The 22,592-nt window shown below is 39.6% G+C and overlaps 1 protein-coding gene and 1 long non-coding RNA gene across 7 annotated transcripts in view; one reads left to right on the top strand and one right to left on the bottom strand.

The window, feature by feature from the left end:
• WNT7B (Wnt family member 7B) overlaps window positions 1-22,592 on the bottom strand; it is a 114,076-nt gene that overhangs the window by 22,358 nt on the left and 69,126 nt on the right. For all 5 annotated transcript variants that reach the window (XM_086885929.1, XM_086885928.1, XM_023919080.2 and 2 more), the window contains one exon: window positions 20,045-20,271. In XM_086885929.1, coding sequence (XP_086742055.1) covers window positions 20,045-20,271 — 227 coding nt within the window. The remainder of the gene's footprint in view (window positions 1-20,044; window positions 20,272-22,592) is intronic.
• On the top strand, window positions 153-9,779 carry LOC111923342 (uncharacterized). 2 transcript variants are annotated; one of them, XR_002861031.2, is made up of 4 exons: window positions 153-1,130; window positions 5,767-5,895; window positions 7,545-7,680; window positions 9,593-9,779. It is a non-coding gene; the product is annotated as an uncharacterized LOC111923342 (long non-coding RNA). The 2 variants fall into 2 exon arrangements; XR_002861030.2 differs by having other exon boundaries at window positions 154-1,135.

The raw sequence follows: 22,592 nt of genomic DNA, 5'->3' as shown, positions 1-22,592 counted from the left end.
TCTATTTTCAATTACACGTGGCCAGGACAGAGAAAATCGCAGATCTCAAAGTTAAGTATGTGTAGTGATATGACATAATGGTTTATTTACAGATTCTTCTCTTATTCAGCATTTTTCATCTTCAGGCTCCCACTAGCTTTTTATCACTGGAGGTGCCAGGATCTTGGACATCAGTTCAGAATTGCTCTGTCAACTGGATTGATTTCTGTTGCTCATGTGGGTTTGTCAAATCTTCTTTTAGAATGGGCTGTACATGAGCGAGAATTATTTCACACTAGACTTACTGTAGCTTCTTGTTGTCACTTGGTATATACTTTTGGAAGCATGTCTATTAAAAAGATATACTTACTCTGCCTTTCCTTTTCACATTTTTTCAAACATTTTTTGAATGTCATGGTTATTTTCTAAACGCTTGGTGTTACTTTCCACAGTGATTTCTGTAATGAGTCTTCCAAGGATTTAGAGGGATTTTATACTTAATTTACCCCCTAATTTATTCAGTTAAGTCCTGGCAACCTTAAACAATAGTCAGCATTTCTGCTCCAGTGAGCATAATTCTGTTGTGTTTTTGATTGTCTTTTGGCAACATGTCCCTTGGTGAAGTTTTCTGGGACAGTTTCTGTGAGGTTAGTGAGTTTGCTGTAATCTTTGAAAGGATGTTTAGCAGTGCCCAGAGAAATATGAAAGTTTTGGGTTCTCTGCTGTAAAACTAGATTTGCCATAAAAAATATTTCTAACCAGCTCAGCCCTAAGAAGCAAACTGTATCCCATTCTTACAGAAAATGGTGAAATTGAGTTTTGATCCCAAAGCACCACTGCTTGTTTTTGTCAAATCAGAATACTGTGCTGAGCACACATTTAAAGAGTGCACAAGAGCATGGCTTGAGGATCACAAGGGGGTAGTTCCCAGATGCACTGTGCCTTTGAGAGGAGCCTGTGTGTGTCACAGACGGCTGTGTTTTCACAATGCTGCTGCTAATACTATCAAAGTAGCATGTGGGAAGCAAGAGCTGGAGCAGAGAGATTGTCTCCTGCTTGTGTTCTCTGCTGGACCTGCTGATGTCCCACTGGGGCACTCAATGATTCCCTGCTGAATGTTTGGTGCCTTTTCTTTTCAACAGTGACAAGAGGTTGGGTATGTCATAGTATGTGAAAGCTCAGCTGGAGACATCTTGCAGTGTGCTGAGGTTCAAAAAAGTTCTTTGCACCCCTTGCCAGAAAGTATGGAATCCTGAAGGCATCCCAGAGAAAATGTGTTCTAAAGTATACCAATGTCCTTAAATTAAATCCATCTGTAAGGAACCAGATGTGTTTTCTATTCTATTCTATTCTATTCTATTCTATTCTATTCTATTCTATTCTATTCTATTCTATTCTATTCTATTCTACTGTCTCAACCTGTTAACCAAAGTTCTTAGGTAGGATTTGATAATGCATTACAGTTGCTCTTTTAAAGGGCATTTCACAGAGAAAAATAAGTCAAATATTTAGGAGAAAAAGGGAAGGAAATCTCTAACTATGTGGGCACATATTTTTATCTTTATTTTAGGTTTGCTCTTGAGAGTATCCTTGCACTGGTAATATGGCCTGTTAAAGGTTTCTGAGGTACCTGTGTGGTGCTCAGCAAGGGAAACATTGTCCACTCGGATTTAAGAAGTAGAAAATATGCTTGCCACATAACAAAAAACCAGAAGAAAAAACAAGCAAAAAAGAAACCTCCACTCTGAACCTGAGAAGAAAACAGAGGACATTTTTAAAGTACAATTGCTTTCAAGTCAACTTCATGCTCTGCTTAATGAAATATGAAAGCAGAGCGGGTGGCTACCATAACCACTGAGATTTTCATGTGCATAGATTTTAGAGGCTTGAGCATTCCATGAGTGAATCAGTTCAGAATGGATTCACTCTAGGTAGGACCCTACCAATCCAAGTTATTCTGTGATTTTGTGACTGTATTTGACTTTGATATGAACCCCATTTCACAAATACTCTGTCATTCCTTCTATTATACTCATGAACATTAAAAATCCACTACCATGCAGAATCAGACCTTCTCAGTAGATTTTTTTCCAGGGCAGTATTTTAATTAACTTAAATCATCTCAGTGGTCTGACATAATTGTACTGTGTTGAAGAGCACCTCTATAAAAATAAATCTGCACTGCCATTTGCATTAAGTCATCTCTTGCTCTATTATGTCATTTCTAACCCAGATAACAAATCCCCAAGGGCAGTGGTCATGTCTCTATTCTTTTGTAAATCACTGTGTATAGCTGTCCTCTGTTGTGGGAGCATGTTAAATACAACACATTGTAAAGGGTCCACTGAATTATGGGTTGTTGTAAGCACCAAGCTCCTATACCTGAGCATGCCAGAGTGTCTGTGGATGGGTTTCTGTTTATTCTGCAGATGAAGTTTCTGGTCTTGCTTCCTGAGGTGGTTTAGTCAAATAATGAATATTACCTAAATGTTCTGTACAGAGCCTATGAATGGGCCAGTATCACTTTTCCAGAATTATTGAATTACAAATATCTGAGTGATACTTGAATGAAATTTGTGTTAGACAGAAATCTGTTTCTGCGAGAGGTAGTCCTTGTCTTAAGGAGACACATCTTTCAACTGTAGAGGGCAAGAGAAGAGAGATATCATTAACTCTCCTTCACAGGGGCACAGGGAGGTTAAGGTATGTATCCAGAGGACAGAAGGACCTGCAAAAGGACAAGCTGCCCTCTTGTTGGATTCTTTTGATGAGGAGATAATGGAGTAATTCAGTTGCAGTCTTCTCAAGCAACAACTGAAACACAAATTCAAGCCAGGGAGAATATCCATGGAGATGCACGGTGGGACAGGAGCCCTCTCAGAGAGGAGTAGCTGTCCTGGGACTGGGAATCCTCTGCTGTGCTCGTCCACTGTTCAATACAGTATTGAACTGGACATCTACTGCCAGAGACACAGAGGGATCTGACACAGCAATGTTCAGCATCCCAGTGCCTGCCAGAGAAGGAGGTGGCTGTTGGAGTCCACTCCTTACATTCACACATCCTCACATGCCATACCTGCCTAACATCAATCCATATCCTTCCTTTACTTTTAATTTGGAAAAAATAACTGACTGAAAAATAACTAATGTGTCTTCCCAGAAGAATTGCTGAGGTTTTATTCATTCCGTTTCAGAGACATACCAAGTGATTTCACATCCCTGTTTGGAATTGACAATATTTCTTGACTCCTAGAGGGATAAGTGCAGCTTCAAGCTGGATCTTATTTGTCAGCATAGACTTTTTTCTTGTACTCATTAATTATGTTAGCCCACACAAAAGTTATAGATAGATAGATAGATAGATAGATAGATAGATAGATTATAATAGATAGGTAGATAGGTAGATAGGTAGGTAGATAGGTAGGTAGGTAGGTAGGTAGGTAGATAGGTAGGTAGGTAGGTAGGTAGATAGATAGATAGATAGATAGATAGATAGATAGATAGATAGATAGATAGATAGATAGATAGAAACAAACACATAAATCTAGAAACATCCTAACGTCCTTTTGGAAACACATACAGAGCAAGTGTAGCCCAGAACATTTAGCAAGTATGAGATACTACTTTCAGACTAGGTCCTAATGTGTATGGGATACAAAATAATTTACATCTACAGGGAAAGAGCTAATCACCTAGAGCTAAATCTGCAACAGGGTGTTGGCTCTAAAAGCCTGTCTTTTAGATGTTCTTACACATAGAATTTTTCATGTGGCTGGCACAAAAATCCAGCCTCACCAAACACTGAGAGAATTAGAAACCAAAAAACAAGGCTCCCAGAAGGTATCAAGCTGCATGGGGAAGCCCCGAAACTGACGGTAGAAAATGCAAAGAAAGGTCAAGTCTAAATTTATCCCATCAGAGTTAAGCCAGATTTCCCTGCACAATAAGTCTTTCCAACTATACTGGCAGCAATCATCTGAGTGTAATTGCTGGGGGGACATGGTGGTTTTAGAAAAGGAGAGCCCACCCTTAAAATATTCTGACTGGGGAAAAAAGATTTCTTCACATGAAAAGCCAGGAGATGACTTCGTTGGTTTCACTGATTAGAAAAAATACATTATTCTGAACATAATACCACTTCTTCTAATGTGTTTTTCTAGGGTTGTGTTTTTCAGCATCATTTAACTTGGTTCTATCAAGTACAGAATAAGGATGAGTTTATATAAAGTTCTAATTCTACTTAGTCATGAGATTTCTAAAGTAAGATTTATGAAGAACAGTAGTTATCTTTTATTAAACTGAATCACATACACTAGGTATCTATGTGACCTAGGAAGGGTCTAATAAATATATATATATATATATATATTTTAATTATCTTTCAGACTTCCAATCTAAACATAGACAAATATAATGAAATAGAATAACCACTGATATTTTAGTTTTGACTGCAACAGCAACACAAGATGAGCATTATGTCAAATAACTATGAATTAATGACCTCTAGAAATACCTTGCTCTACACAACATTTCATGGTAAGAGCACTGAATATGGAGGACATACTGTCCAAACTGAGAAAGGGTGACAGCCAGACTGAGAGCTCTGAAAACCATTTCAGGCTTCTGGTCATGGAGAAACAGTTCCTGTACGCCTAGGACAGCACTTTCTAGGCACAGAGATTGTTATGCTTTCTTTTCTGGTGACTCTGCTCTTCAAGGTGGCCTTCTTCTTAAAAAGTGCATAAGCATAGACAAAACAGTGCATAAATATAAATATTTGACCAAAAGAAGGAAAAATAATTTGTGTCAAATAGTATACCAGAATGCTGTCTTCTGTAAAAATTCTGCACAGGAACACAGCAGAGAGGTTCCTGCTGCATCTCCTAGAAATTGCTGTTGGATTGTCTCCTGGAGAATAATTCTATATGAAGGTTGTCCTACTAATCTGTAGCTCACATAAAATTTCTGGCACGGTTTCTTATGCCTGGCAGGATACCTTAGAGGACCAACTCAGTAAGTCAAATTCCACAAGGAAGTCACTTGCACTGTCACAGGTGACCCATCCTCTAGGTGTGGGTGCTTCCATGTGTTTGGTGTATTCTTGGCAAGGCAGAGTTTGGGAGGGGAGACAACAGCGAGTCTTATGTGGCTGTTTAGGATGTTCTCACTCTCTGGATGTCTCTCATGGCAGCAGATGTGCCTCGCTGGCTTTAGCCCATCCCACCCAGCCCTTCCCTGGTGGCTGCAGCAGAGGGGCTGGGCTGGCAGACCCCTGGCATGTGTCTGTGCTCTGCTAATTCTGCTCAGAGGTCACAACTCGTGGGCTGCAGCAGATGGGCTGGGCAGTAACCCTGCAAGTCACTGCAGTCCTCTCCCCAAGCTCAGAGGCTGTGGAAAGCAAATGAGAAAGTTCTGGTGGAAAGGCTGGGTCGAGATTTGCTTCCAAATGTGCTTAAATATTTTCCAAATGTTCTTTTACACTGCTTGTGTGGCTGCATTCACCTTTCTGATACAGCTGACTTGCCTGTACATCTTGCTGGGAGAAGAGACAGGGTCAAGTAATGATGTCCACCCTTCTTGTAGTTTAAAAGGTCCTTGCCTGGTAGTCACTTTTGTAACCCCAGGGAGTAAGACACAGCACAAATCACACATATGAAAGAGATTTAAAAGAGTAAAGAGCTCAAAGAAGTTTGGATAAATACACAAAGTCTAGATTCTGATCCAAACCTCTCTGGTTTGCAAAATGAATTTGGAAGCATCACAAGAGCAAAGTCTGGTTTTTTTCAGCTCTGGAGTTTCTGGTTCTGACAAGAGTTGGGAATTGACAAGATTCACATAAACAAGGAAGGGTTATCTGAATCTTCTCAGGACTCATGAGAAATACTGAATCTGAGCCTGTCCAGCTAACCCCACTGGGTAAGGTTATCTAATCTAGCAGACAAGCGGTTGCTATTTATTATTTGTATTGTGTTAAGCTTGTGTCTTGCCACGGATTGAGAGAGCTCACCCTAAAATGGTGATCCAAACCTGCAAGAGATTGACAAATGGCAGATGTAATAACAACTCTGTAAGTTACCTGCTAAAAAAACTTAATTTTATAAGAATAAAAAGAACAAATTTCTAGCCCATAGTCAACTGTTTTTAAGCACTATACCCTATAAAGGAATTATGAGTCTTAAACAAAGACAAGAAGAAAAATTTCTAGGTTTTCAAGGTACACCAGCTTCAGACCAGGATCCAGGCTTTATGACCAGGAAAGGAGGAACATGGCCCTTTCTGCTGTACATGAGAATTTCAATAGATAATTTGATATTAATACCAATCTTTGAGATGCTGCTTATGTAAAACTGTTTCTAAAAGCCACTAGCAAGTGTCTCTGCTGCAAATCCCCCATTAAAGCAAGATATGGGTCTCACTAGATAATCTTTCCAGCCCCCCACTTTCCAGCAGCTCATTTCCAGATCTGAACTTTGGAGATGACCCCTGTCTTTATGATGGGCCAAACCAAAAGCCAGATCTGAACACCGCTGAACTCTGGGAAAGTTCAAATCTATCGTTTGTGGTTCAGGTTGAGCTCTAATTAAAACAGAGCAGTTAGAAAGGCAAATGTCTTCAAACCAAACCAAATCAAATGTTTCACGTGAAAAGTTTTGGATCAGGCTATATGGTACCAAGTAGTGTTTTTGTCTATCACATGATGTCATGTTCTTCTGGTTAACACAAACTAACAGCATGCACATGCTGCTGTATGAGATATTCCATGCAGACACTTCGAATCCAACTTGAAGAAGACAGTATTCATGAAAATGCTTTCATGATGTGCAAAACCCCACCAACAATCTTCCTGCCACTCAGTTCTGAGGGTAGGCTGCCACCTTTTCAAACTTTCTATGCCCATCCCTTCCAGCACAGTAGTCTAGGGTCTCTCAAAAAACAATGTATTGCATTTTCTGAGAGAAGGCTATGCTTCATTATGTTAGCAGTATGTGGAATATTGCCACTAATCCCTGAAAACAAACAAGAAGGGAGTGCTGCTTCAGTTGCATAAGAGGGCAGGGAAAACCTAGCTAAATCTCCTGCTCAGAGCTTCTGTTTATGTTATAGTTAATACTACAGTGTAATAATCAACATGGTTGATCAGTGGACAAGGGAAAAGCAAACAAAAGGGGAGGGAACTTGGTTTCACCATTACTGAACTGCTGAAGTGAACAAAAACAGGAGACAGCAAGGAGAAAGTGAAAGGGAAAAAGGGAAAAAGTGTTAATGCCCCATCTCTGGTGTCAGGATATCACAGTGCTCCAGTAGTAGAAAAAGAGGGAACTCAGATGGGAAGATTTACACAGAGAACCACAGCGCACAATCAATAAGTAACCTGAATTTACTCTCCCTGTGGGCTTTATTCTCTCCCTTTTATGTTATATATAAATACCAAAAATCAGTATTTTCACGTTGTGAAATTTGACTGGACAATTACCTAAGGTTTACAAACTTCCCTCTTCTGCAAACCAAGCTAATAATCCTACTAGGCCTCTTCTACTGAGATTTTTCACTATGTTTTTTTTCAGGCCTGGACTCACTTTTTTGGGAGACCAGATTCCTCCACGACATTTCTTTCTTTTCCTTTTTCTTTCCTCTTTGAGTAAGAAGACTTTAACAGCAACCAGTTTTGTTTAAGGATACATCCCAAAAGTTTAAGTGGAGGTAAGTCCCCAGCCATTTCAGTTCCTCACTGAAATTAATCATCTTTACTTTCCAGAGAGTGTGGTATGAAGTGACTTGCTCAAGGTCACAAGAAAAGGCACAGTTTGGAGCAGAGAACAAATCCATTATCTCCAGGTCCACACTTTCACCATAAAATGATTGTTCTTACATTGAACTAGGAGACACCGGTATGTGAAAAAGGCTAGGGAGGAAATGGTATTGAGCTTTTCAACGTCATGCCTTCCTCTCAGCTTAGATAAAGAGAATGAAAAATTATTTTATCCATTCTGCATGAATACTTTTCAAGTTAAAGAATATTCAAATGTTTTCACTCAGGAAATTTTCAGTTCATTTTCACTGGTGAACAATCTTTCTAATTAATCATTCTTAGCAATATGCTAAATTCTGTTTGTGGCATCATTTTAAACACACCATAACAACAGAAAGCAGAAGACTCATCTAAGCAAAGGAATGAGACACAATATTTTCTTCTGCTTAAGTTTTGTGATGTTCATGAAATAGGATTTCCAGGAACCTAGTTATTACTTTAGAATTTTCTTTAAAGCAAGGAATGGAAATAGTACCTGTTTATGTGCTGCACATGATAATGTATTGATATCCAGAAAATCTAGTTGAAAGAATCACATGGTCTTTTGTCATTGTGATAAATATGGCAGTAAATACATGCTTGTTGATTTGTGCTAATCCTTCTGAGTGTGGAGGACTCAAATGCTTAGGAGTGAGAAGCAGCCAGAGAATAAAACCCACCAGACGGTAAAGTTCACCACCTTTACCATGCACTTAATTAAATATCCTGTCTGATTCTCCCTGAGATAGTGGCATTAGCAAATTTCCAAACTATAGACATCAAAATTATCCTTCAGAAATGCACTGACAGGTACCCATCATTGATAGCCAGAACTGCCTCAACTTAAAACAGCAATGCACAGGTGTTCAGTGCTGGCCACTTCTGATTTTGGATCCTGTCATTGCCCTTCATCACTATCAATTTTTCCTGCTTCTGGTCCATCCCTTTTTCTTCCCTTCTTCCCTCACATGATTTTATAGGTTCTGCTTCACTCTTTCCCACTCCCTCATCTCCCTGGCCAGGGAGTTGAAAGGCTTCCATCACAAAGATTGAAAACATACTCCATACTAAATGTAACAGGATAGGACGACCAGCAGGTCCATGTTTCAAACACATTCAATTTATATCACAGCTGAAAGTAAAGAGCAGGGGAAGCTACTTGGTGGGTTGCTGGAGGCTGTGGCTTTCATTTTTTGTGTAACATGTCTCTGTCACTTGCTAAATAGGTGCACCATCTGGTGGTAATTTTGGACTCCCACTTCTTAAATTTCCAAAGAGCAGTGGTGGAGCCTGTGGTTGCAGCATATATTTTTGGGTTTTGTCATTATCTGTCTAAAAGTCCTTAGCTAAGACAACTTTTGCAGGTACTATGGGTGGTTGAGTACTGAGTTGGTAGGACTTTAAGTAGGGATCATGTTTCCATGTCTGCTGTGTGGGGCAAGCAGGTAGGATTTTATCAGAGGACCAAATGCACCCCTGAGAAGCTATATACATAAAGACAGAAAAATTTCAATCATAAAGAGAAATTAGGTATTAAGAGAGTCTAATCTCCCAGGGCAGGCAATAGGGACCATTGTGCAGTCAAATTAAGATCCAAATCACCCTCTGGAAGCATTTCTCCCTCTCCTTTGACCATACAAGGAATACAGCCTGACTAAGTTCCTATCTCAGACATCTCAAGCAAATGCCTGGAGCTGTGTGATGTGAAACTGGGACAAAGGAAAGAAGTGAGGAAGGGGCTCCTCATTTTTCTGCCTTTGTCTGAAACCCTTTAAATCAGCAGCAGAGAGAAACCACTTCTACCTCTTGTGCCATTCTCCTCAGGAACTGCAAGGTTGCACTGACCATGTCTGATGGTACTTACAATGGAGATCTCTTCTGAACAAGAAGGCTGGAGGCTGAATCAGACAGAAAATGAGTTTCCACATTTTGGTGAAGAAATGAGTGAACATGTAAAAATAAGTCGTGATCCATGAATAAATTTTTTTGTTTTAGCAACCTGAATAAAGCAGTAAAGTCTACAGCAGCTCTGTGGGTGTCTGTTGAGCTTTTATCTAGAGATAGCAGTGCCTTCTCCCAGTGCACCAGTGAGCTGCCTGGGGTGAGAGCAAACTAAAAAGACTCCTCAGTAATTCAAGCCCATTTAAGTGACACTGGCTAAGTCTTAGGAATCATCCTTCTCATGCAACCCCAGAATTGGAGGTTGAACCTCTGCAGTGGAGAGAGCATTGCAGATAGCAAGATATTACACTTGTGGCTAAAAGCAGTCTCCTATATCCTCTCCAAGTGGATCTGGAATGGGCAGAAGGACCCATCGTTGGCTTGATCTTGCATGCTGGCTTTCACTATGACTTCCATATTCTGCAAACCACTTGGTTCTGCCTTTAAAATGAAACACTTTCAAAGCCTCTTTAATTGAACTTACAATGTAAGGTTTAAAGTTAAGCACGTAAAAAAGCACAGCTGGAGTCAGTGGCCAGTTTGAATCCTGAGAGAATGACTACCTTAGTACAATGCTAGATTCACTTTTTCAAGCCTCCAAATAATAGATTATAGAGTCCTCTTGCTTGCTTGCTTTATTTTATTTTAAATTTTCCTTTTCTATCAGCAACAATAATACTATACTTCATAGTATGAACATCAGTAAGAAATAAACTACAGTCATGCACAATTTAATCCAATGCCAAAAGGTTGATGATATGATACACACAAAGGAAATTTTGTCAATTAGAAAATGAGGTATTTGTCAGATGTAATATTTTGCAATACACCAGCCACTTTGTTAGGAAAAGAAATTACTCGTGACTGGAGGCACGATGGCAAACTGCATGGATCAGTGATCTAATCCTGAATGCTAAAATACTTGTTTGCAAAGCAAAATGTGCAGATAAATGCTGTGGGTTCTGTAATGTTCGTACATGCTTCTCTCTGCATTTCAAGCTTTTCAATTTAGATAGTTTACCAAACAGAACCTACCCCTAAGAACAGAGGAGGAAAGGGAGGGATGCTGCTACACATGTAACTCCGAAGTCTAATGTTATGTTTAGCCTGTCTTGCTTGATGTAGAGGTTGGACTAGATGACCAAACCTATCATCTGTAATTCTAGGGAAGAGATTTTGACAATGCACTTAACTGCAGTAGTAAAGCTCAGGGAATCTCCAAAGTCATTAGAATCCTAAGTTATTGGATCACACACCAGCAGGTGCTGTCCTGCACTCCCTGTCACCCTCCATAAAGAACTTCCCCTGCAGTGGCAGGGTTTGGCAGCACCTGCTTGTTTGCAAAGTTGCTCTGTACTTAAAAAGTCAAATGTTGTATGGTTGATTGCCATTTAACTAATTGGGTTTTAGCCCACTCACTCAATGAAATTCAGCTTCACTTTCAAACTTCTGCTCATAACCAAAAGCCAGGAGACTTTTTAGTGGTTCTGGTGAAACCAGAAATCTGGCAAAATTTCTACTGACAGCAGCAGGACAAGAACTTGGCCCCCGTCCCTTTGGATTAAGCTGAGTCCCACTTTATCCGACTTTTAATGTCATTTGCCTTCCAGGTTTAAGCATGCATTACAGTCATTGACCAGTAGGACTGGGATGCTGAAATAACCAATGAGTCAGTGTGCTATGGAACATTTGTACTCAGAAATTTTATTTAAAAGTGATAAAAATGACATTAAATGAACAATAATGTTCCTTGGAGGCACTCGGAAGTAAGGAAATGCCAAGCTTAAAGCTGCTATACAAAGTTAGCCCTGTGTCCAAGCTTTGGTACAGTGTTCAGCAAAACCATAGCCTAGAATTTGCACACTATCTTTTCCAGAGGAACTCTGACTGACTCATCCCAAGGGAAACCAGAAAAGTAATATGGAAAATATTACTCTGGATAGCTACAGACAAAGCTAAAAGAGAAAAGGGGGACTTTTTTTTTCTTGCCAGCGCTGAGCAGGAAACGATCATCACAGACCCAAGGCCCCATCACATGTTCCTGTTTCCTTTTCACTGCACCTAAGTACACAGTAGGATGACCAAATGCCAAAACTTATGAATACCCACTCTTCTCCCCACAAAATATTTCTTTTCCATACTGATACTTTAATGGAGCAATTCCATACAGTAAAAACCATCCATTTTGTTTAGCTAGTGAACCATGGAAATGATGTTTTAAACCCCATCCCCATGTCAGTCCATTGGTTTTTCAGGAGATCTGAGGTTTAGGGTCACAGGAAGACAGTATGTTGTGCTATATGATGTTTCCTACCAAGCTGTGCAGTGTTATGGGACCTTGCATCCCAGAATACCCATGGAAGCACATGAGAGCAGAGTTCAGGAAATCCAGAGACTTGAGTCTCCCAAGTTACAGATCTTGGCATTAATTTACATCAATGCATGGAACAAATTTAAAATTAAGTGCTCTGACAACAAAAATGGAATTGCTCACAGTCAGGTATGTCAGTGTATTTAAATTTGAAAATGTCTACAGAAAAGCACCAGTTCCAAGAAAATCTTCACTTTTATATGAAATGGAATGAAACAGAAGCCCTTTCCTTAAAATGGAAATTCCAGAATTCATTCAGATCAATAACCACCATTCCTCATCCAGCTGCAAGCCACACACAGCTCACCAAGTAATTGTATTACCATATTAATACTGTGTTTGGAATAATGATATCTGCCTTTTACAGAAAATTTGCTGCCAAATAAGTAATATTTAAATTTAAATGGCAACAAGAACATTTTAATTTAAGAGAATTTTTAATATTCTTCACACTCATGACCCTTGAGGGAAGAAAAAACACAATTGAGCTATACTTGAACTAAACAGTAAAACCGTACAAAAAAACAAGGAAGACAAGGAGAAGATAAATCGAGATATATAAAAATCTGTCTCTTCATGGCTGGAAATTATTATATGCTGCATACTATATATGCTTTTATTTCTTTTATAGAAAGACAAAAAAAATAAATATTATAAAATTAATGTAGCAAACTGACAGTTTATCTAGTAAAGTAAAACAAAATTTATTTCGGTCAACCCATAATTTACAAATGGTACTGTCCATTTAAGTTTGTCTTTTCCTCTATGATTTACAATGTATTTTGAAAACATTACTAAGGCTTCCCTGAATCATTTTGAGGTTCTGGCATCTAAGAAATTTTTAAAGCACAGAGAAATTATCACCCACAAATGTTCAAATGGATTCACCAAGCTGGGAATCCTCCATCCTGTCAAAATAGGATGTTTCTTCAAAACACCACTTTCTCAGTATAAAAATACATTTTTCTTTTTCTAAAAACATCCACGTGACAGACATTAAGAGTCTGAACCTACCACTCCCACAATAGCCTGTCTCCCCAGTTAAAAAAATACAAATTCTTAGCACCTTAGTGGTTTCATAACTTTTTTTACTGCTCCTTCACAACCTCAGCTTCCTCCAGCTGGGAGGGTTTATTTTCCTATTCTGGTTTGGGTTACTGTCTTACTTTGTTACTTGTGATAGTAGAAAGCTTATCCACCCTTCTACAGTAAGAAAGTATGAACCATTTGAATCAGCTCCTTAATTTCCCCCAAAGATGATAATGCAAACTGAAATGCCCTCTCACATACTTTGCCTTGTAATTGCTACATTATCACACCTTTTCTCCAGTGTTTGGCTTCCAACTGAGATGAAGTGAACTGAGGAAACTGTTCTGCTAAGGCAGGCTGCCTTTGAGGACTTTTCTCACTGCCTGTAGCATAACTCAGACCAGCATGCAGGGCTTTGGGTGGAACAGCTCAGCTTTGCCTCTGTAAGGCAACTTGTGGGACAGACACTGACACACCAGAGTCCTTCTGCAGTAATATATAGCTAATAAGTGAGAACAAATAGACTGGACATTTTAAAGGTTAAACATATTTTAGTTTCTCCTTCCAGCAACGGCATGCCAGTTGTGAAAATAAAGGTGCTGTTTGAGACATTTTAAGAGAAGGCTTTGCAATGACTGTTTGAACAGATCTTGCAGATCCTTCCTGCAAGATGAGCATGTGGAAGAAGTCCACAGATTTTGGGGGTTTTACCTCTTTTACCTCCGTGCCTGCCTCTACCTGCCAGCCACTTACCTAGCTGGAGGTTCATAATACATGTCTTGTTTTTTGGGGTTTTTTTATTCAGGTTAATAATGAAAAAACTCTCCCTGTCCAAATAACCAAGAAATATACACCTTGTTATGCACCACTGTGCTTCTACTAAGAGTTATGCTTGCTTAAGTCACAGATCATTAAATTTTGCCATGGTATTTATACTTAAACTAAATCAAACGTGCAAATGCAATGACTCCACATGGCATCTTGGGAAATGGACATCAGCAGGCACTCCAAGTTGGCTACACGAGCAATAAAGACACCGTCTGTATTGGTCCTCCATCATCTTCTGGAGCTGCACACATCCTTAGTACAGATTGCAGCCAATTGAATGCATCCTGTGCACCTCTCTCCTGGAATCCCTGACTGCCTGCTGTACTAGGAGCTGAAAGCTGATGCCATGCCCTGAGAAGCCACCCCTCACACTGGAAGTTTTTTTCACTATATTCTAGCACCAACAGAGAACTCCAGTTCAAATTACTGAAAACAAATCTTTTTCTGCTCAGTTGCTTGAAAGCTCAAAGGACATTGTTGTCTGGGCCCATGCTACACGACAACAACAAAAAACCCCAAATTTTTCCACATTAGGTCCAAAAAGCCACTGTGCAATTGAGGTTCCCCATAGCTGACAAATGCCTAAACCAATCATAGCACCTACTGCTATGACAAAGATAATTACTGCCTTTCCGTCAGTGAAGTGTGTACCCTGCTCTGTATCATATTTAAAATAATCTAATTCCAACTAATTTTCTCCCTCCAAATTGTTTCCAGCTGTACAATTCGGGTTTTTCCTCATATTGTTTTTATTGGATATAGTGCAAGTTCGTAAAGATAGATTTTCCCATAATAAATACACAGATGTTAGAATAATAAACATACAGTCAACCTGATATATGAATATCACTGAGCCTTAACAAACATATAACAAACAACATAAATTGATTTTAAAAATTGAAAATGAGAACATAAAGTAGCAGAGAAAGAAATGGCAGGAGAAAATAAAGGCAAAAAGTGAGCTAGAAATGTACTTACTTTAGCAAACTGTCTGGATTCATTTATGGTTCCCTTTATTGACTTGCTGATAGCACTAAAGCACAACTATGGTTGTAAAGCATTCCTAAGAATGCCGCCTGTCTTCATGTATTGGAAGTTTTCTGCTCACACTGAAAGCCCAGATTTCCAAGTTGGCCAATTCATACCACACTAGACACTACTGTGCTAGATTAATCCATCTGCTTGGACCTAAATATCCATTTTTGGAGACTAATGAGCCTCTCTACTCCTCCCATTTTTGGTAGGAAGTTTTTATGAACATTTGGCATCTCAGTTAAACCATCATCATAGCCCAGAATAAAAATTACTGGATTCAAATGTGGAATCCAAATTTAATTAAGCCTATATATGGCCTGAACCAAGAATAATTTACTGGCTGACAACCCCTCAGCACATATGATAAGATGCCAACCACTTCTCCATGACTCCATCACTTAGATATCCTTCATGCCCAATTCCCATGTTTTTTCAGGCCTGCAGTTGAAACTTGGGATCAAGAGTGGACTGACAATGTTATCTGTTTCCAGTACAGAATAAACTGTTGTTTATGAACATCTCTCTCCTTCAGTGAGAGTATTTCTCTCCCTCAGAAGTTGTTCCCCTGCATTTCCCAGTCTTCTGTTTGGAATTATCCATCCTCTCCCTGGTTTATGTGTGCATATGTACAAGTGCATGCTTGTAGAGAACTGTGACATTGAAGTTTATGTTCTGATTGTGTTTGCTAAAAGTCTTCTTCACCTGGGGGTTAATAAAATCCATGCACAGATTTTGTTTGTCTCTAAAACTGTAGGGTTTTTCTCCTATCACCCCCCCCCCCTTTCTGCCTGGAGAGTGGATCAAAAGTTGAATGAATGCGAAGAGATAGGAAAATTCTTAACGTGTTCTTCTCCTATTCCTTCCCTAGCAAGCTGAGCTGTAACTTCCCTTCAAATGCATCCTTTCAACACACCAGGAAACTACAGATCAAATCAAAGGGTAAGACATTAAAAAAAAAAAGCCCAACTTCAGAACTCCCTTGGGTTTGGCCTACTTGTTAGTATTTCCCTTTCAGGTGTCCAGTTTAATGATTTGCCAAATCACTGCACCAGTGACACAGCCAAATATTGCTAAATCATTATCATTTTCCACATCATGAGTCTGAGAAAGACAGGTAAGGATCACTTCGGATATCTTGACAGATACTACTTTCCAAAACACCAAAAGAGCTCAGTTTTGCCCTGGATTTAGCACTGGTAAGAGCTGCCTGTTCATAAGCACTTCAGTTTAAAGGATTCCAGTGGAAAAGGTCAATGCACAAGTTATTAGCCAGAATAATCCACTGTCAAAGAACACCAGTAGGTTTCATTTCTGTTATTGATTAAGACTTCATACTACAGAGCCCGCACTGCTTACTTTTTTGGGGTGGAGTTCTTTGTTTTCAATGCTATTAATGATCTGCAGCTTTTAGAAGTGTGTAAGTGACAAATTGTTCTGCCCATCATTTGGGGGAATAGAGACCTAGTGCTGGAGCTGTGTTGTATCAACAACCTGATAGGACCAGAGGCTTTATTCATCCAGATCAGAATGTTAGAAGGACAATTATCTTTTCAACAGTGATTACTAGTAATAACATTTGATATATATTTTTGAATTAGTTTTAAAAGTTTTAATATTTATTTTTGAACCAATTTATTTAGGAGGCAATCTTTAAAGAGACTTAAAGCAAGAAGAATGAGTGGAGAGTACAGAAGATTATGTGAGAAGCTGGCATGAAAACTAGGCATGAGCTCGGGAAGGTGACAAATACAAGTATGTACAAGGACAGCATGAGTAAAGTAAGTGCAGGACTGACTTTCTTTGGGGATGGCATGACTATGGAAGAGTTCCCAGCTATAAATATAACAAAATAAGCTACGCACACACATTGCTTGGCTAATTCATCCCATGCTACTAGCTTTGTTCATGCTAGTAATTTAGATTTCTCTGTCACTTTTATCTCTGGCTGCTATAAATCTTTCACACCAACATGAATGCCCCATCATTTCTACAACTGTTATTCCATCCTCTGGTCTATTTCAATTGTTTTTAATAGAGATTCCATTTACAGTATTGCTGATGCAGCCCTCATTCACTGAAGTACCTCTTTGAATAAATAACTCCTCACTGAACCATCTTAGAGCTTAGCTAAACTGAGAACTAGTCCTGGCACAGTAGGATCCCTGGAAATTACAAGGGGGGACACACTCCCTGTGTCATGACTTCTGGCTTGGTGGTGGGTGGAAGACATGCACAGCTAGAACATAAAGGCACCCAAGAGGTGATGGTAGCAACAATCTGTTGGAGAAACCTCATGTTGGGTGAGTCTGAGTGTTTGCTTTGAATCTTGAAGGGGGAGTGTTGCATCAAAATCGAAGTTAGAACAACCATAAATCTGTACTTGTCAGTGTAGTGGTAGAGTCTTGGTCAGTGGCTAAAGCATAGGTCCTCTCCTTCCCATGCAGCAAGAGAGTGATTAATATGTTATCACTGCTTACTTTCCCTCCCCACCCTGAGACCTGAATAACTCACCTTCAGTGTTCATCTCCCCAAGGGGTTCTGGGACAAAGCTTTCCTTTGCGGTGAAGTGAAAAACATGCCTGTCTTTTTTTTAGTTTTAGTCATTTCTCCAGTGTGTTCAGGCAGAACCAAATGTGTTTCTGCATCAGACAAGGGTGTGTTTTGTTACACATATGAATATTTATGCTTAGGAGTACCTTGTATCTTTTAAGTAGTTGGGTTTTTAAATAACTGTCCATTTTTTACCTTTTTCCCCATTTCTAGTGTAATAACACTACTTCCTAGCCCTATCCTTTTCCTTGGTACTGACCTCATCATCTCTGGGTGCTACTGCAGTAATAAAAAAATAAAGACTTGTGGATTATGAGATCCTTTATAGACCTGCAAGGAACTCATCTGGCTCGGCTGGAAGGGGTCGTGTAAACCTTCTGCAACTGTTAGAGTCTGTGTGGTTTCACACCCAACAAATGTCAAAGCAGAACTCAGCTGCAACAGCCAAGTTTCATCTGTGTTTGGGTTAACCCATAAAATAACCCACCAAATTCCACATCAGTCATTTCAGACTTGCAGGAAACCACCCAGGTTCAGTGAAGAGGTCAAGAACCTGGTAAATATTTTGGCAAACATGGCTTGAATACTGGCTCAAGAAACCCTGTTTTCTTCCAACTTTGTATAGTCTGACCAGTCTGATAGCTGGTCCATCCTAATGACAAATAATTTCTGTTCCTTGTAGCTCTCACATTGTGCAGAAACATTGAGAATTAAAGCACTACTACGACTTGTCCTCTTTAGGCATTTGAACTGCACTCACTTTCAAAGTTTTGGGGGATGAAAGGAGTCTCTCTGGTGAAGAGGATTGTTACCCATGAGCACAGTGGTGCAGATGATTCTCAGCTTGAAGAGGAGAGCAGAAGTGATGAAAGCCTTTTCACTGAATAGCTTTGTGATGACACCAACTCTGGTACAACCTTCCAAAGTGGTTCTTCTCAGGCCATAAGGGACCTCACAGAAGGTAAGACAACTCGCTTATCTAAGGTCAGAGCATGTCTGCAAGCTTTGGCAGATGAAAACAGAGCACAAAGAAGTACAGAATGCTTGGCAGATGTATATTTTCTGGCAGGAACGTAATTCTGGTTGTCAACCGAAAGCAAGCAAAAATAACACCACCCAAGGAGGACCAGACCATGCTTCTAACAGTCAAGACAAGTGACTAGATTTTTTTCTGGTTCATTTAAATTTTAAGGTAGGAGTCAAAAGTTAGGTTAATTCCTGAATATGATGCCTTGAGAATGTAATGTAAAGCTCACAGAGTATGACAGACCCACTACAAATGTAAGTCAATTTCCCAATGCCAACAGATTTTTCCCTTGCAACACTTTACTGAACCACTGTGGTCTTAAAGCACCCAGACCTCATCCAGACTCTCAAATTCGGATGTTCTTTCAAAAAATATTTTGTCCCTTATTGACCCAAACATACCTCAGTTTCTGGAGATCATTTCACAAGGGTATCAGAAAAAAACCCTGAAGCCTTGACCACCACTAACAACCAAAGCACCACGTGAGTCAACACCTCTTTGCACAGATGAAATTAAATGTTCTGCCTTTTTTCATACAGGTTTAATGAGATCTTCTGTCTGACCACACTCAGCTGTGTTGGAAGCACAAGGCTCACCCAAACCATTGAATCCAAGAGGTATCACCCAAAGAAAAATGGGACACAATAAGAATAGACTACAACCTACTGAGATGGTATCACTTCGAGTGCCCTTGAGAGAGCCACACAGTACAATATGTTATCCCAACCCAGAGCAGCAGACAGGAGAGTGGGCAGCCCTTGGGGGAGAAAGAAAAGGTCAGGAATAAGCTAAGGATACCCAGCTGGGTGATGAGGAAGATAGTGACCTCAGTGCTGAAAAAAAAGTTTACATAATCTCCCCAGTGAAATAGTATCAGACATAGGGTAAATGAAAAGGTATTGATTTAACTTCTGACAGCTAACAGCTTGTCAGGCCAAGGCCATGTATTATTTTCTTTGAATGAGTTTCCTGCCTCAAATCACTAGCACTATTTTCTTTTCAGTATGATAGCAACATTAAAATGTATCATTGCCACATATTGGAACGGCAGTGTGGTATGCACAGTACTTCCATCAATTATTTGGGACTCTCCCATTACTTAAGCTTCTGGGAAGTCTGCAGAGGGATTTTTCTGAGCTGCTTTTTGTTCCTTTTTGATTTGCCATAATGAATGTTCACTACAGTTATTATGACAACCTTTACCAAGACAACGGTTGGAAATACTCTTTTCATGGGCAGTAACCTTGGATGGCTGTGCAGGCACTGAGGCCATTGCTGGGTCTGAAGTTGCACAGATATGAGTGACTTCATCTACAGATCACTGGAGACTTCATGTCTCTTGCCAGTTACTTTTCAGTGAGTGGAAACGCACAGTTGTTCTGGAAGCATCGCTGTTGAACTCTGAGGGTTATAAATCGTTGCAGGACCATAGCAAGAAAGGTAAAAGAAAACCATCCCAAACAGATCCCTACAGCACCATAGTAGACACCCTTACCTACTCGAAGCTCTTGTCCAAAGACTGTTTTCTCTCCCAGCGCAGAGCAGTTCCACCTCCCGTACCGAAACTGGTACTGGCACTCATTGATTCCCATTTGTGCCCCTTCCCCGATCACAATGATGGCATCAGGGCGGCTCTGGCAGATTGCTCGCTGCCGAGGGGCCAGGCCTGGGATTTTGTTGCAGATTATATTAGCTCCTAAAGCCACCACGGATGACAAAGCTCTGAAGAAAAAAAGCAGAAAGACACGTTATAACCAAATTGAGGTGACCAGGTGCTGCTGTGTGGTTGGGAAGGCACTGTGCAAAAGGGGAAGGGTTGGAAGTCGAGTTCCTGTAATTATGCCAGCTTGGCACAATGTCTCTGGTCTGGTATAGCGGCCTGGAAATTTTGAAGTAGTTCCTGATCTGATTTGTGCCAGAAAAAAAACCCCAAGAAATAGAATTTTGGCACTTTTGTTTCCAGTCCTACACAGAGACATCAGCTTGTGAGATGTGGAAAGAAAGACTCATTTAAAATCAGAAAATAGTGATAAGCCATCATCCCCAAATGTCTGAAACTCATGTCTATTTTGAATGCAGGTTCAGACTTAGTATTTTAGTTACTTCAGCCAGTTCATACACCCCTCATTTGCAACTGTTAAGCACAATTTTTGAAATGACTTGACACCACCAACACTCTTGCCCATTATTATGCTCAGGGTATTGAATGATTAATGAAGTTCACCAGCATAACTGTGCTTTTAGATCTAGCAAACATGGAGCACATAGGAGCGATCCTTAATATGTGCAATCCAGACTAGAAATATTTGCAGTTCTCATTCTTCAAGTACATTTTCAGAATTCATTATCAAGTTTGCATATAACTTGCACCTGCCATATGTTTTCACTTGAGCACATTTATTTTTCATTTTTCAGCTCACTTTGCGACATCTTCACAGGCTCATTTTTCAACATTTTTATGGCTTACATTTTAAATGGTAATATTTTGAAAACAATAGGACAACAAGGGGTACACTTTTGGTGGTGCCTCTGGTCACATCTACTGAGTACCTGACAGGCCTGTGTGGAGATGCTTCAGCTGTCTCTGGACAAGCAGACTGACTGCCTCATGATATTACTTCCCACCTTGAACATCAGCCTAAGCCATTCATCTTAGTGTTAAAAATTTCCTACTGGAAATGCTCCCTTGGGGAAATGCTGACTAAACAAAATTTAAGAATTATATATGAATTTGTCAACTTCATCACAAGGTAACTGCAAAATTACTTAAATGCTGCATTTTAATGAAATCAATGTTTAATTTTGTCATTTCAATGAGATACAGTAAAGCCAGAGCAAGGAGGGTGAAATTGGAAGCTCTTCCCTAGCCAAAATGAGAAACTGCTATTTCTGTGGAATGGAAATTCCGTGATGACCCACTCTGCTTGTGGGTTTTTATTTATGGTGGCAGAGGGGGGTTATGGGTATAGAAATAGGGCATCACACAGAGCATACAAGTCCTGTTGTTCTGCCTATTAAACTGAAGTAACAACAAAAGGTAGCTGCAGTCTGAGCACTCTCAGTGTTGGAGCATGAATGCTCAGACCTGCAGCTTTTATTTGTGTTCCTCTGGGTGCTGAGCAACAAAACTGGAGTATCAACTATAACCAGAGAGTCCCTGAGGTTCATGCAGATTTTGAGCTAAGGGGTTCTTTCTGGCAAGAAGTATTTCTCCACTTTAAAATAAAAATTTTTAAAAATTAAATAGTGATGTCTTTAAATTAGGACTTTCCAAGAGATGTGATCATCTTAAAAAAGTATTATGTTTGATATAGGGATAAGATTCTCTTTATAGTGGTTTATGACCTTTATGCTCTGGCTTCAGAAACTAATGAAAATCGTAGAGGAAAGTATCAATACTTAATTTAATTTTAATTCTTTTTCTTTAAATCAGATATTTCTCAATATTGAAAAGTGAAAGTGCTATTTTTTTTGAAAGATCATGGAGCTTTTCTCTCTCTGACTCCATCCACTCTCTACATGAAGTAGGATGGACATTCTGAAAATATTGAAGTAAGACACAAGGGAAAGCATTTTTCCTTAATAAATAATGTGTCAAATCCAGCAGCATACACTATTTGATGATACTAAAATGCTGTGCCCCATTCTTACCCCATCGTCTCCATCTGGCTTTGCCCAGTCCCCTGGGACAGACCAGGTGCCCAAGCATACTGAAAGACCTTCCTACCTGGTAAACCATTTCTATTGCTGCTTCAGACACTGACCCTTCCAGGAAAAACTAACCCTGAGGAAATCTGGGGCTGACTCCTAAGAAAGAGACATGCACAAGGCGTTCAGAATTCCATGTGATGCTTGGCATGTGCACAAGACACACAGTTCTGGTCTTGTAGCTGCCTGATGCTCATCAAGTTACTGAGGCTATGCCACCAACTTACTAGCAAAAATTACATCTAAAAAGTTTGTATGTATATAAATACTTTTTTAAAAAATAAAAAACTGAGAAAAACTGTGCAATAACTTCCTGACATCATTTTTTTAAAACT

This window comes from Cyanistes caeruleus, chromosome 4, assembly GCF_971803275.1.
Source record: "Cyanistes caeruleus chromosome 4, bCyaCae1.hap1.1, whole genome shotgun sequence".
NCBI classification, from domain to species: Eukaryota; Metazoa; Chordata; class Aves; order Passeriformes; family Paridae; genus Cyanistes; species Cyanistes caeruleus.
This window is presented reverse-complemented; position numbering and strand designations above follow the sequence as displayed.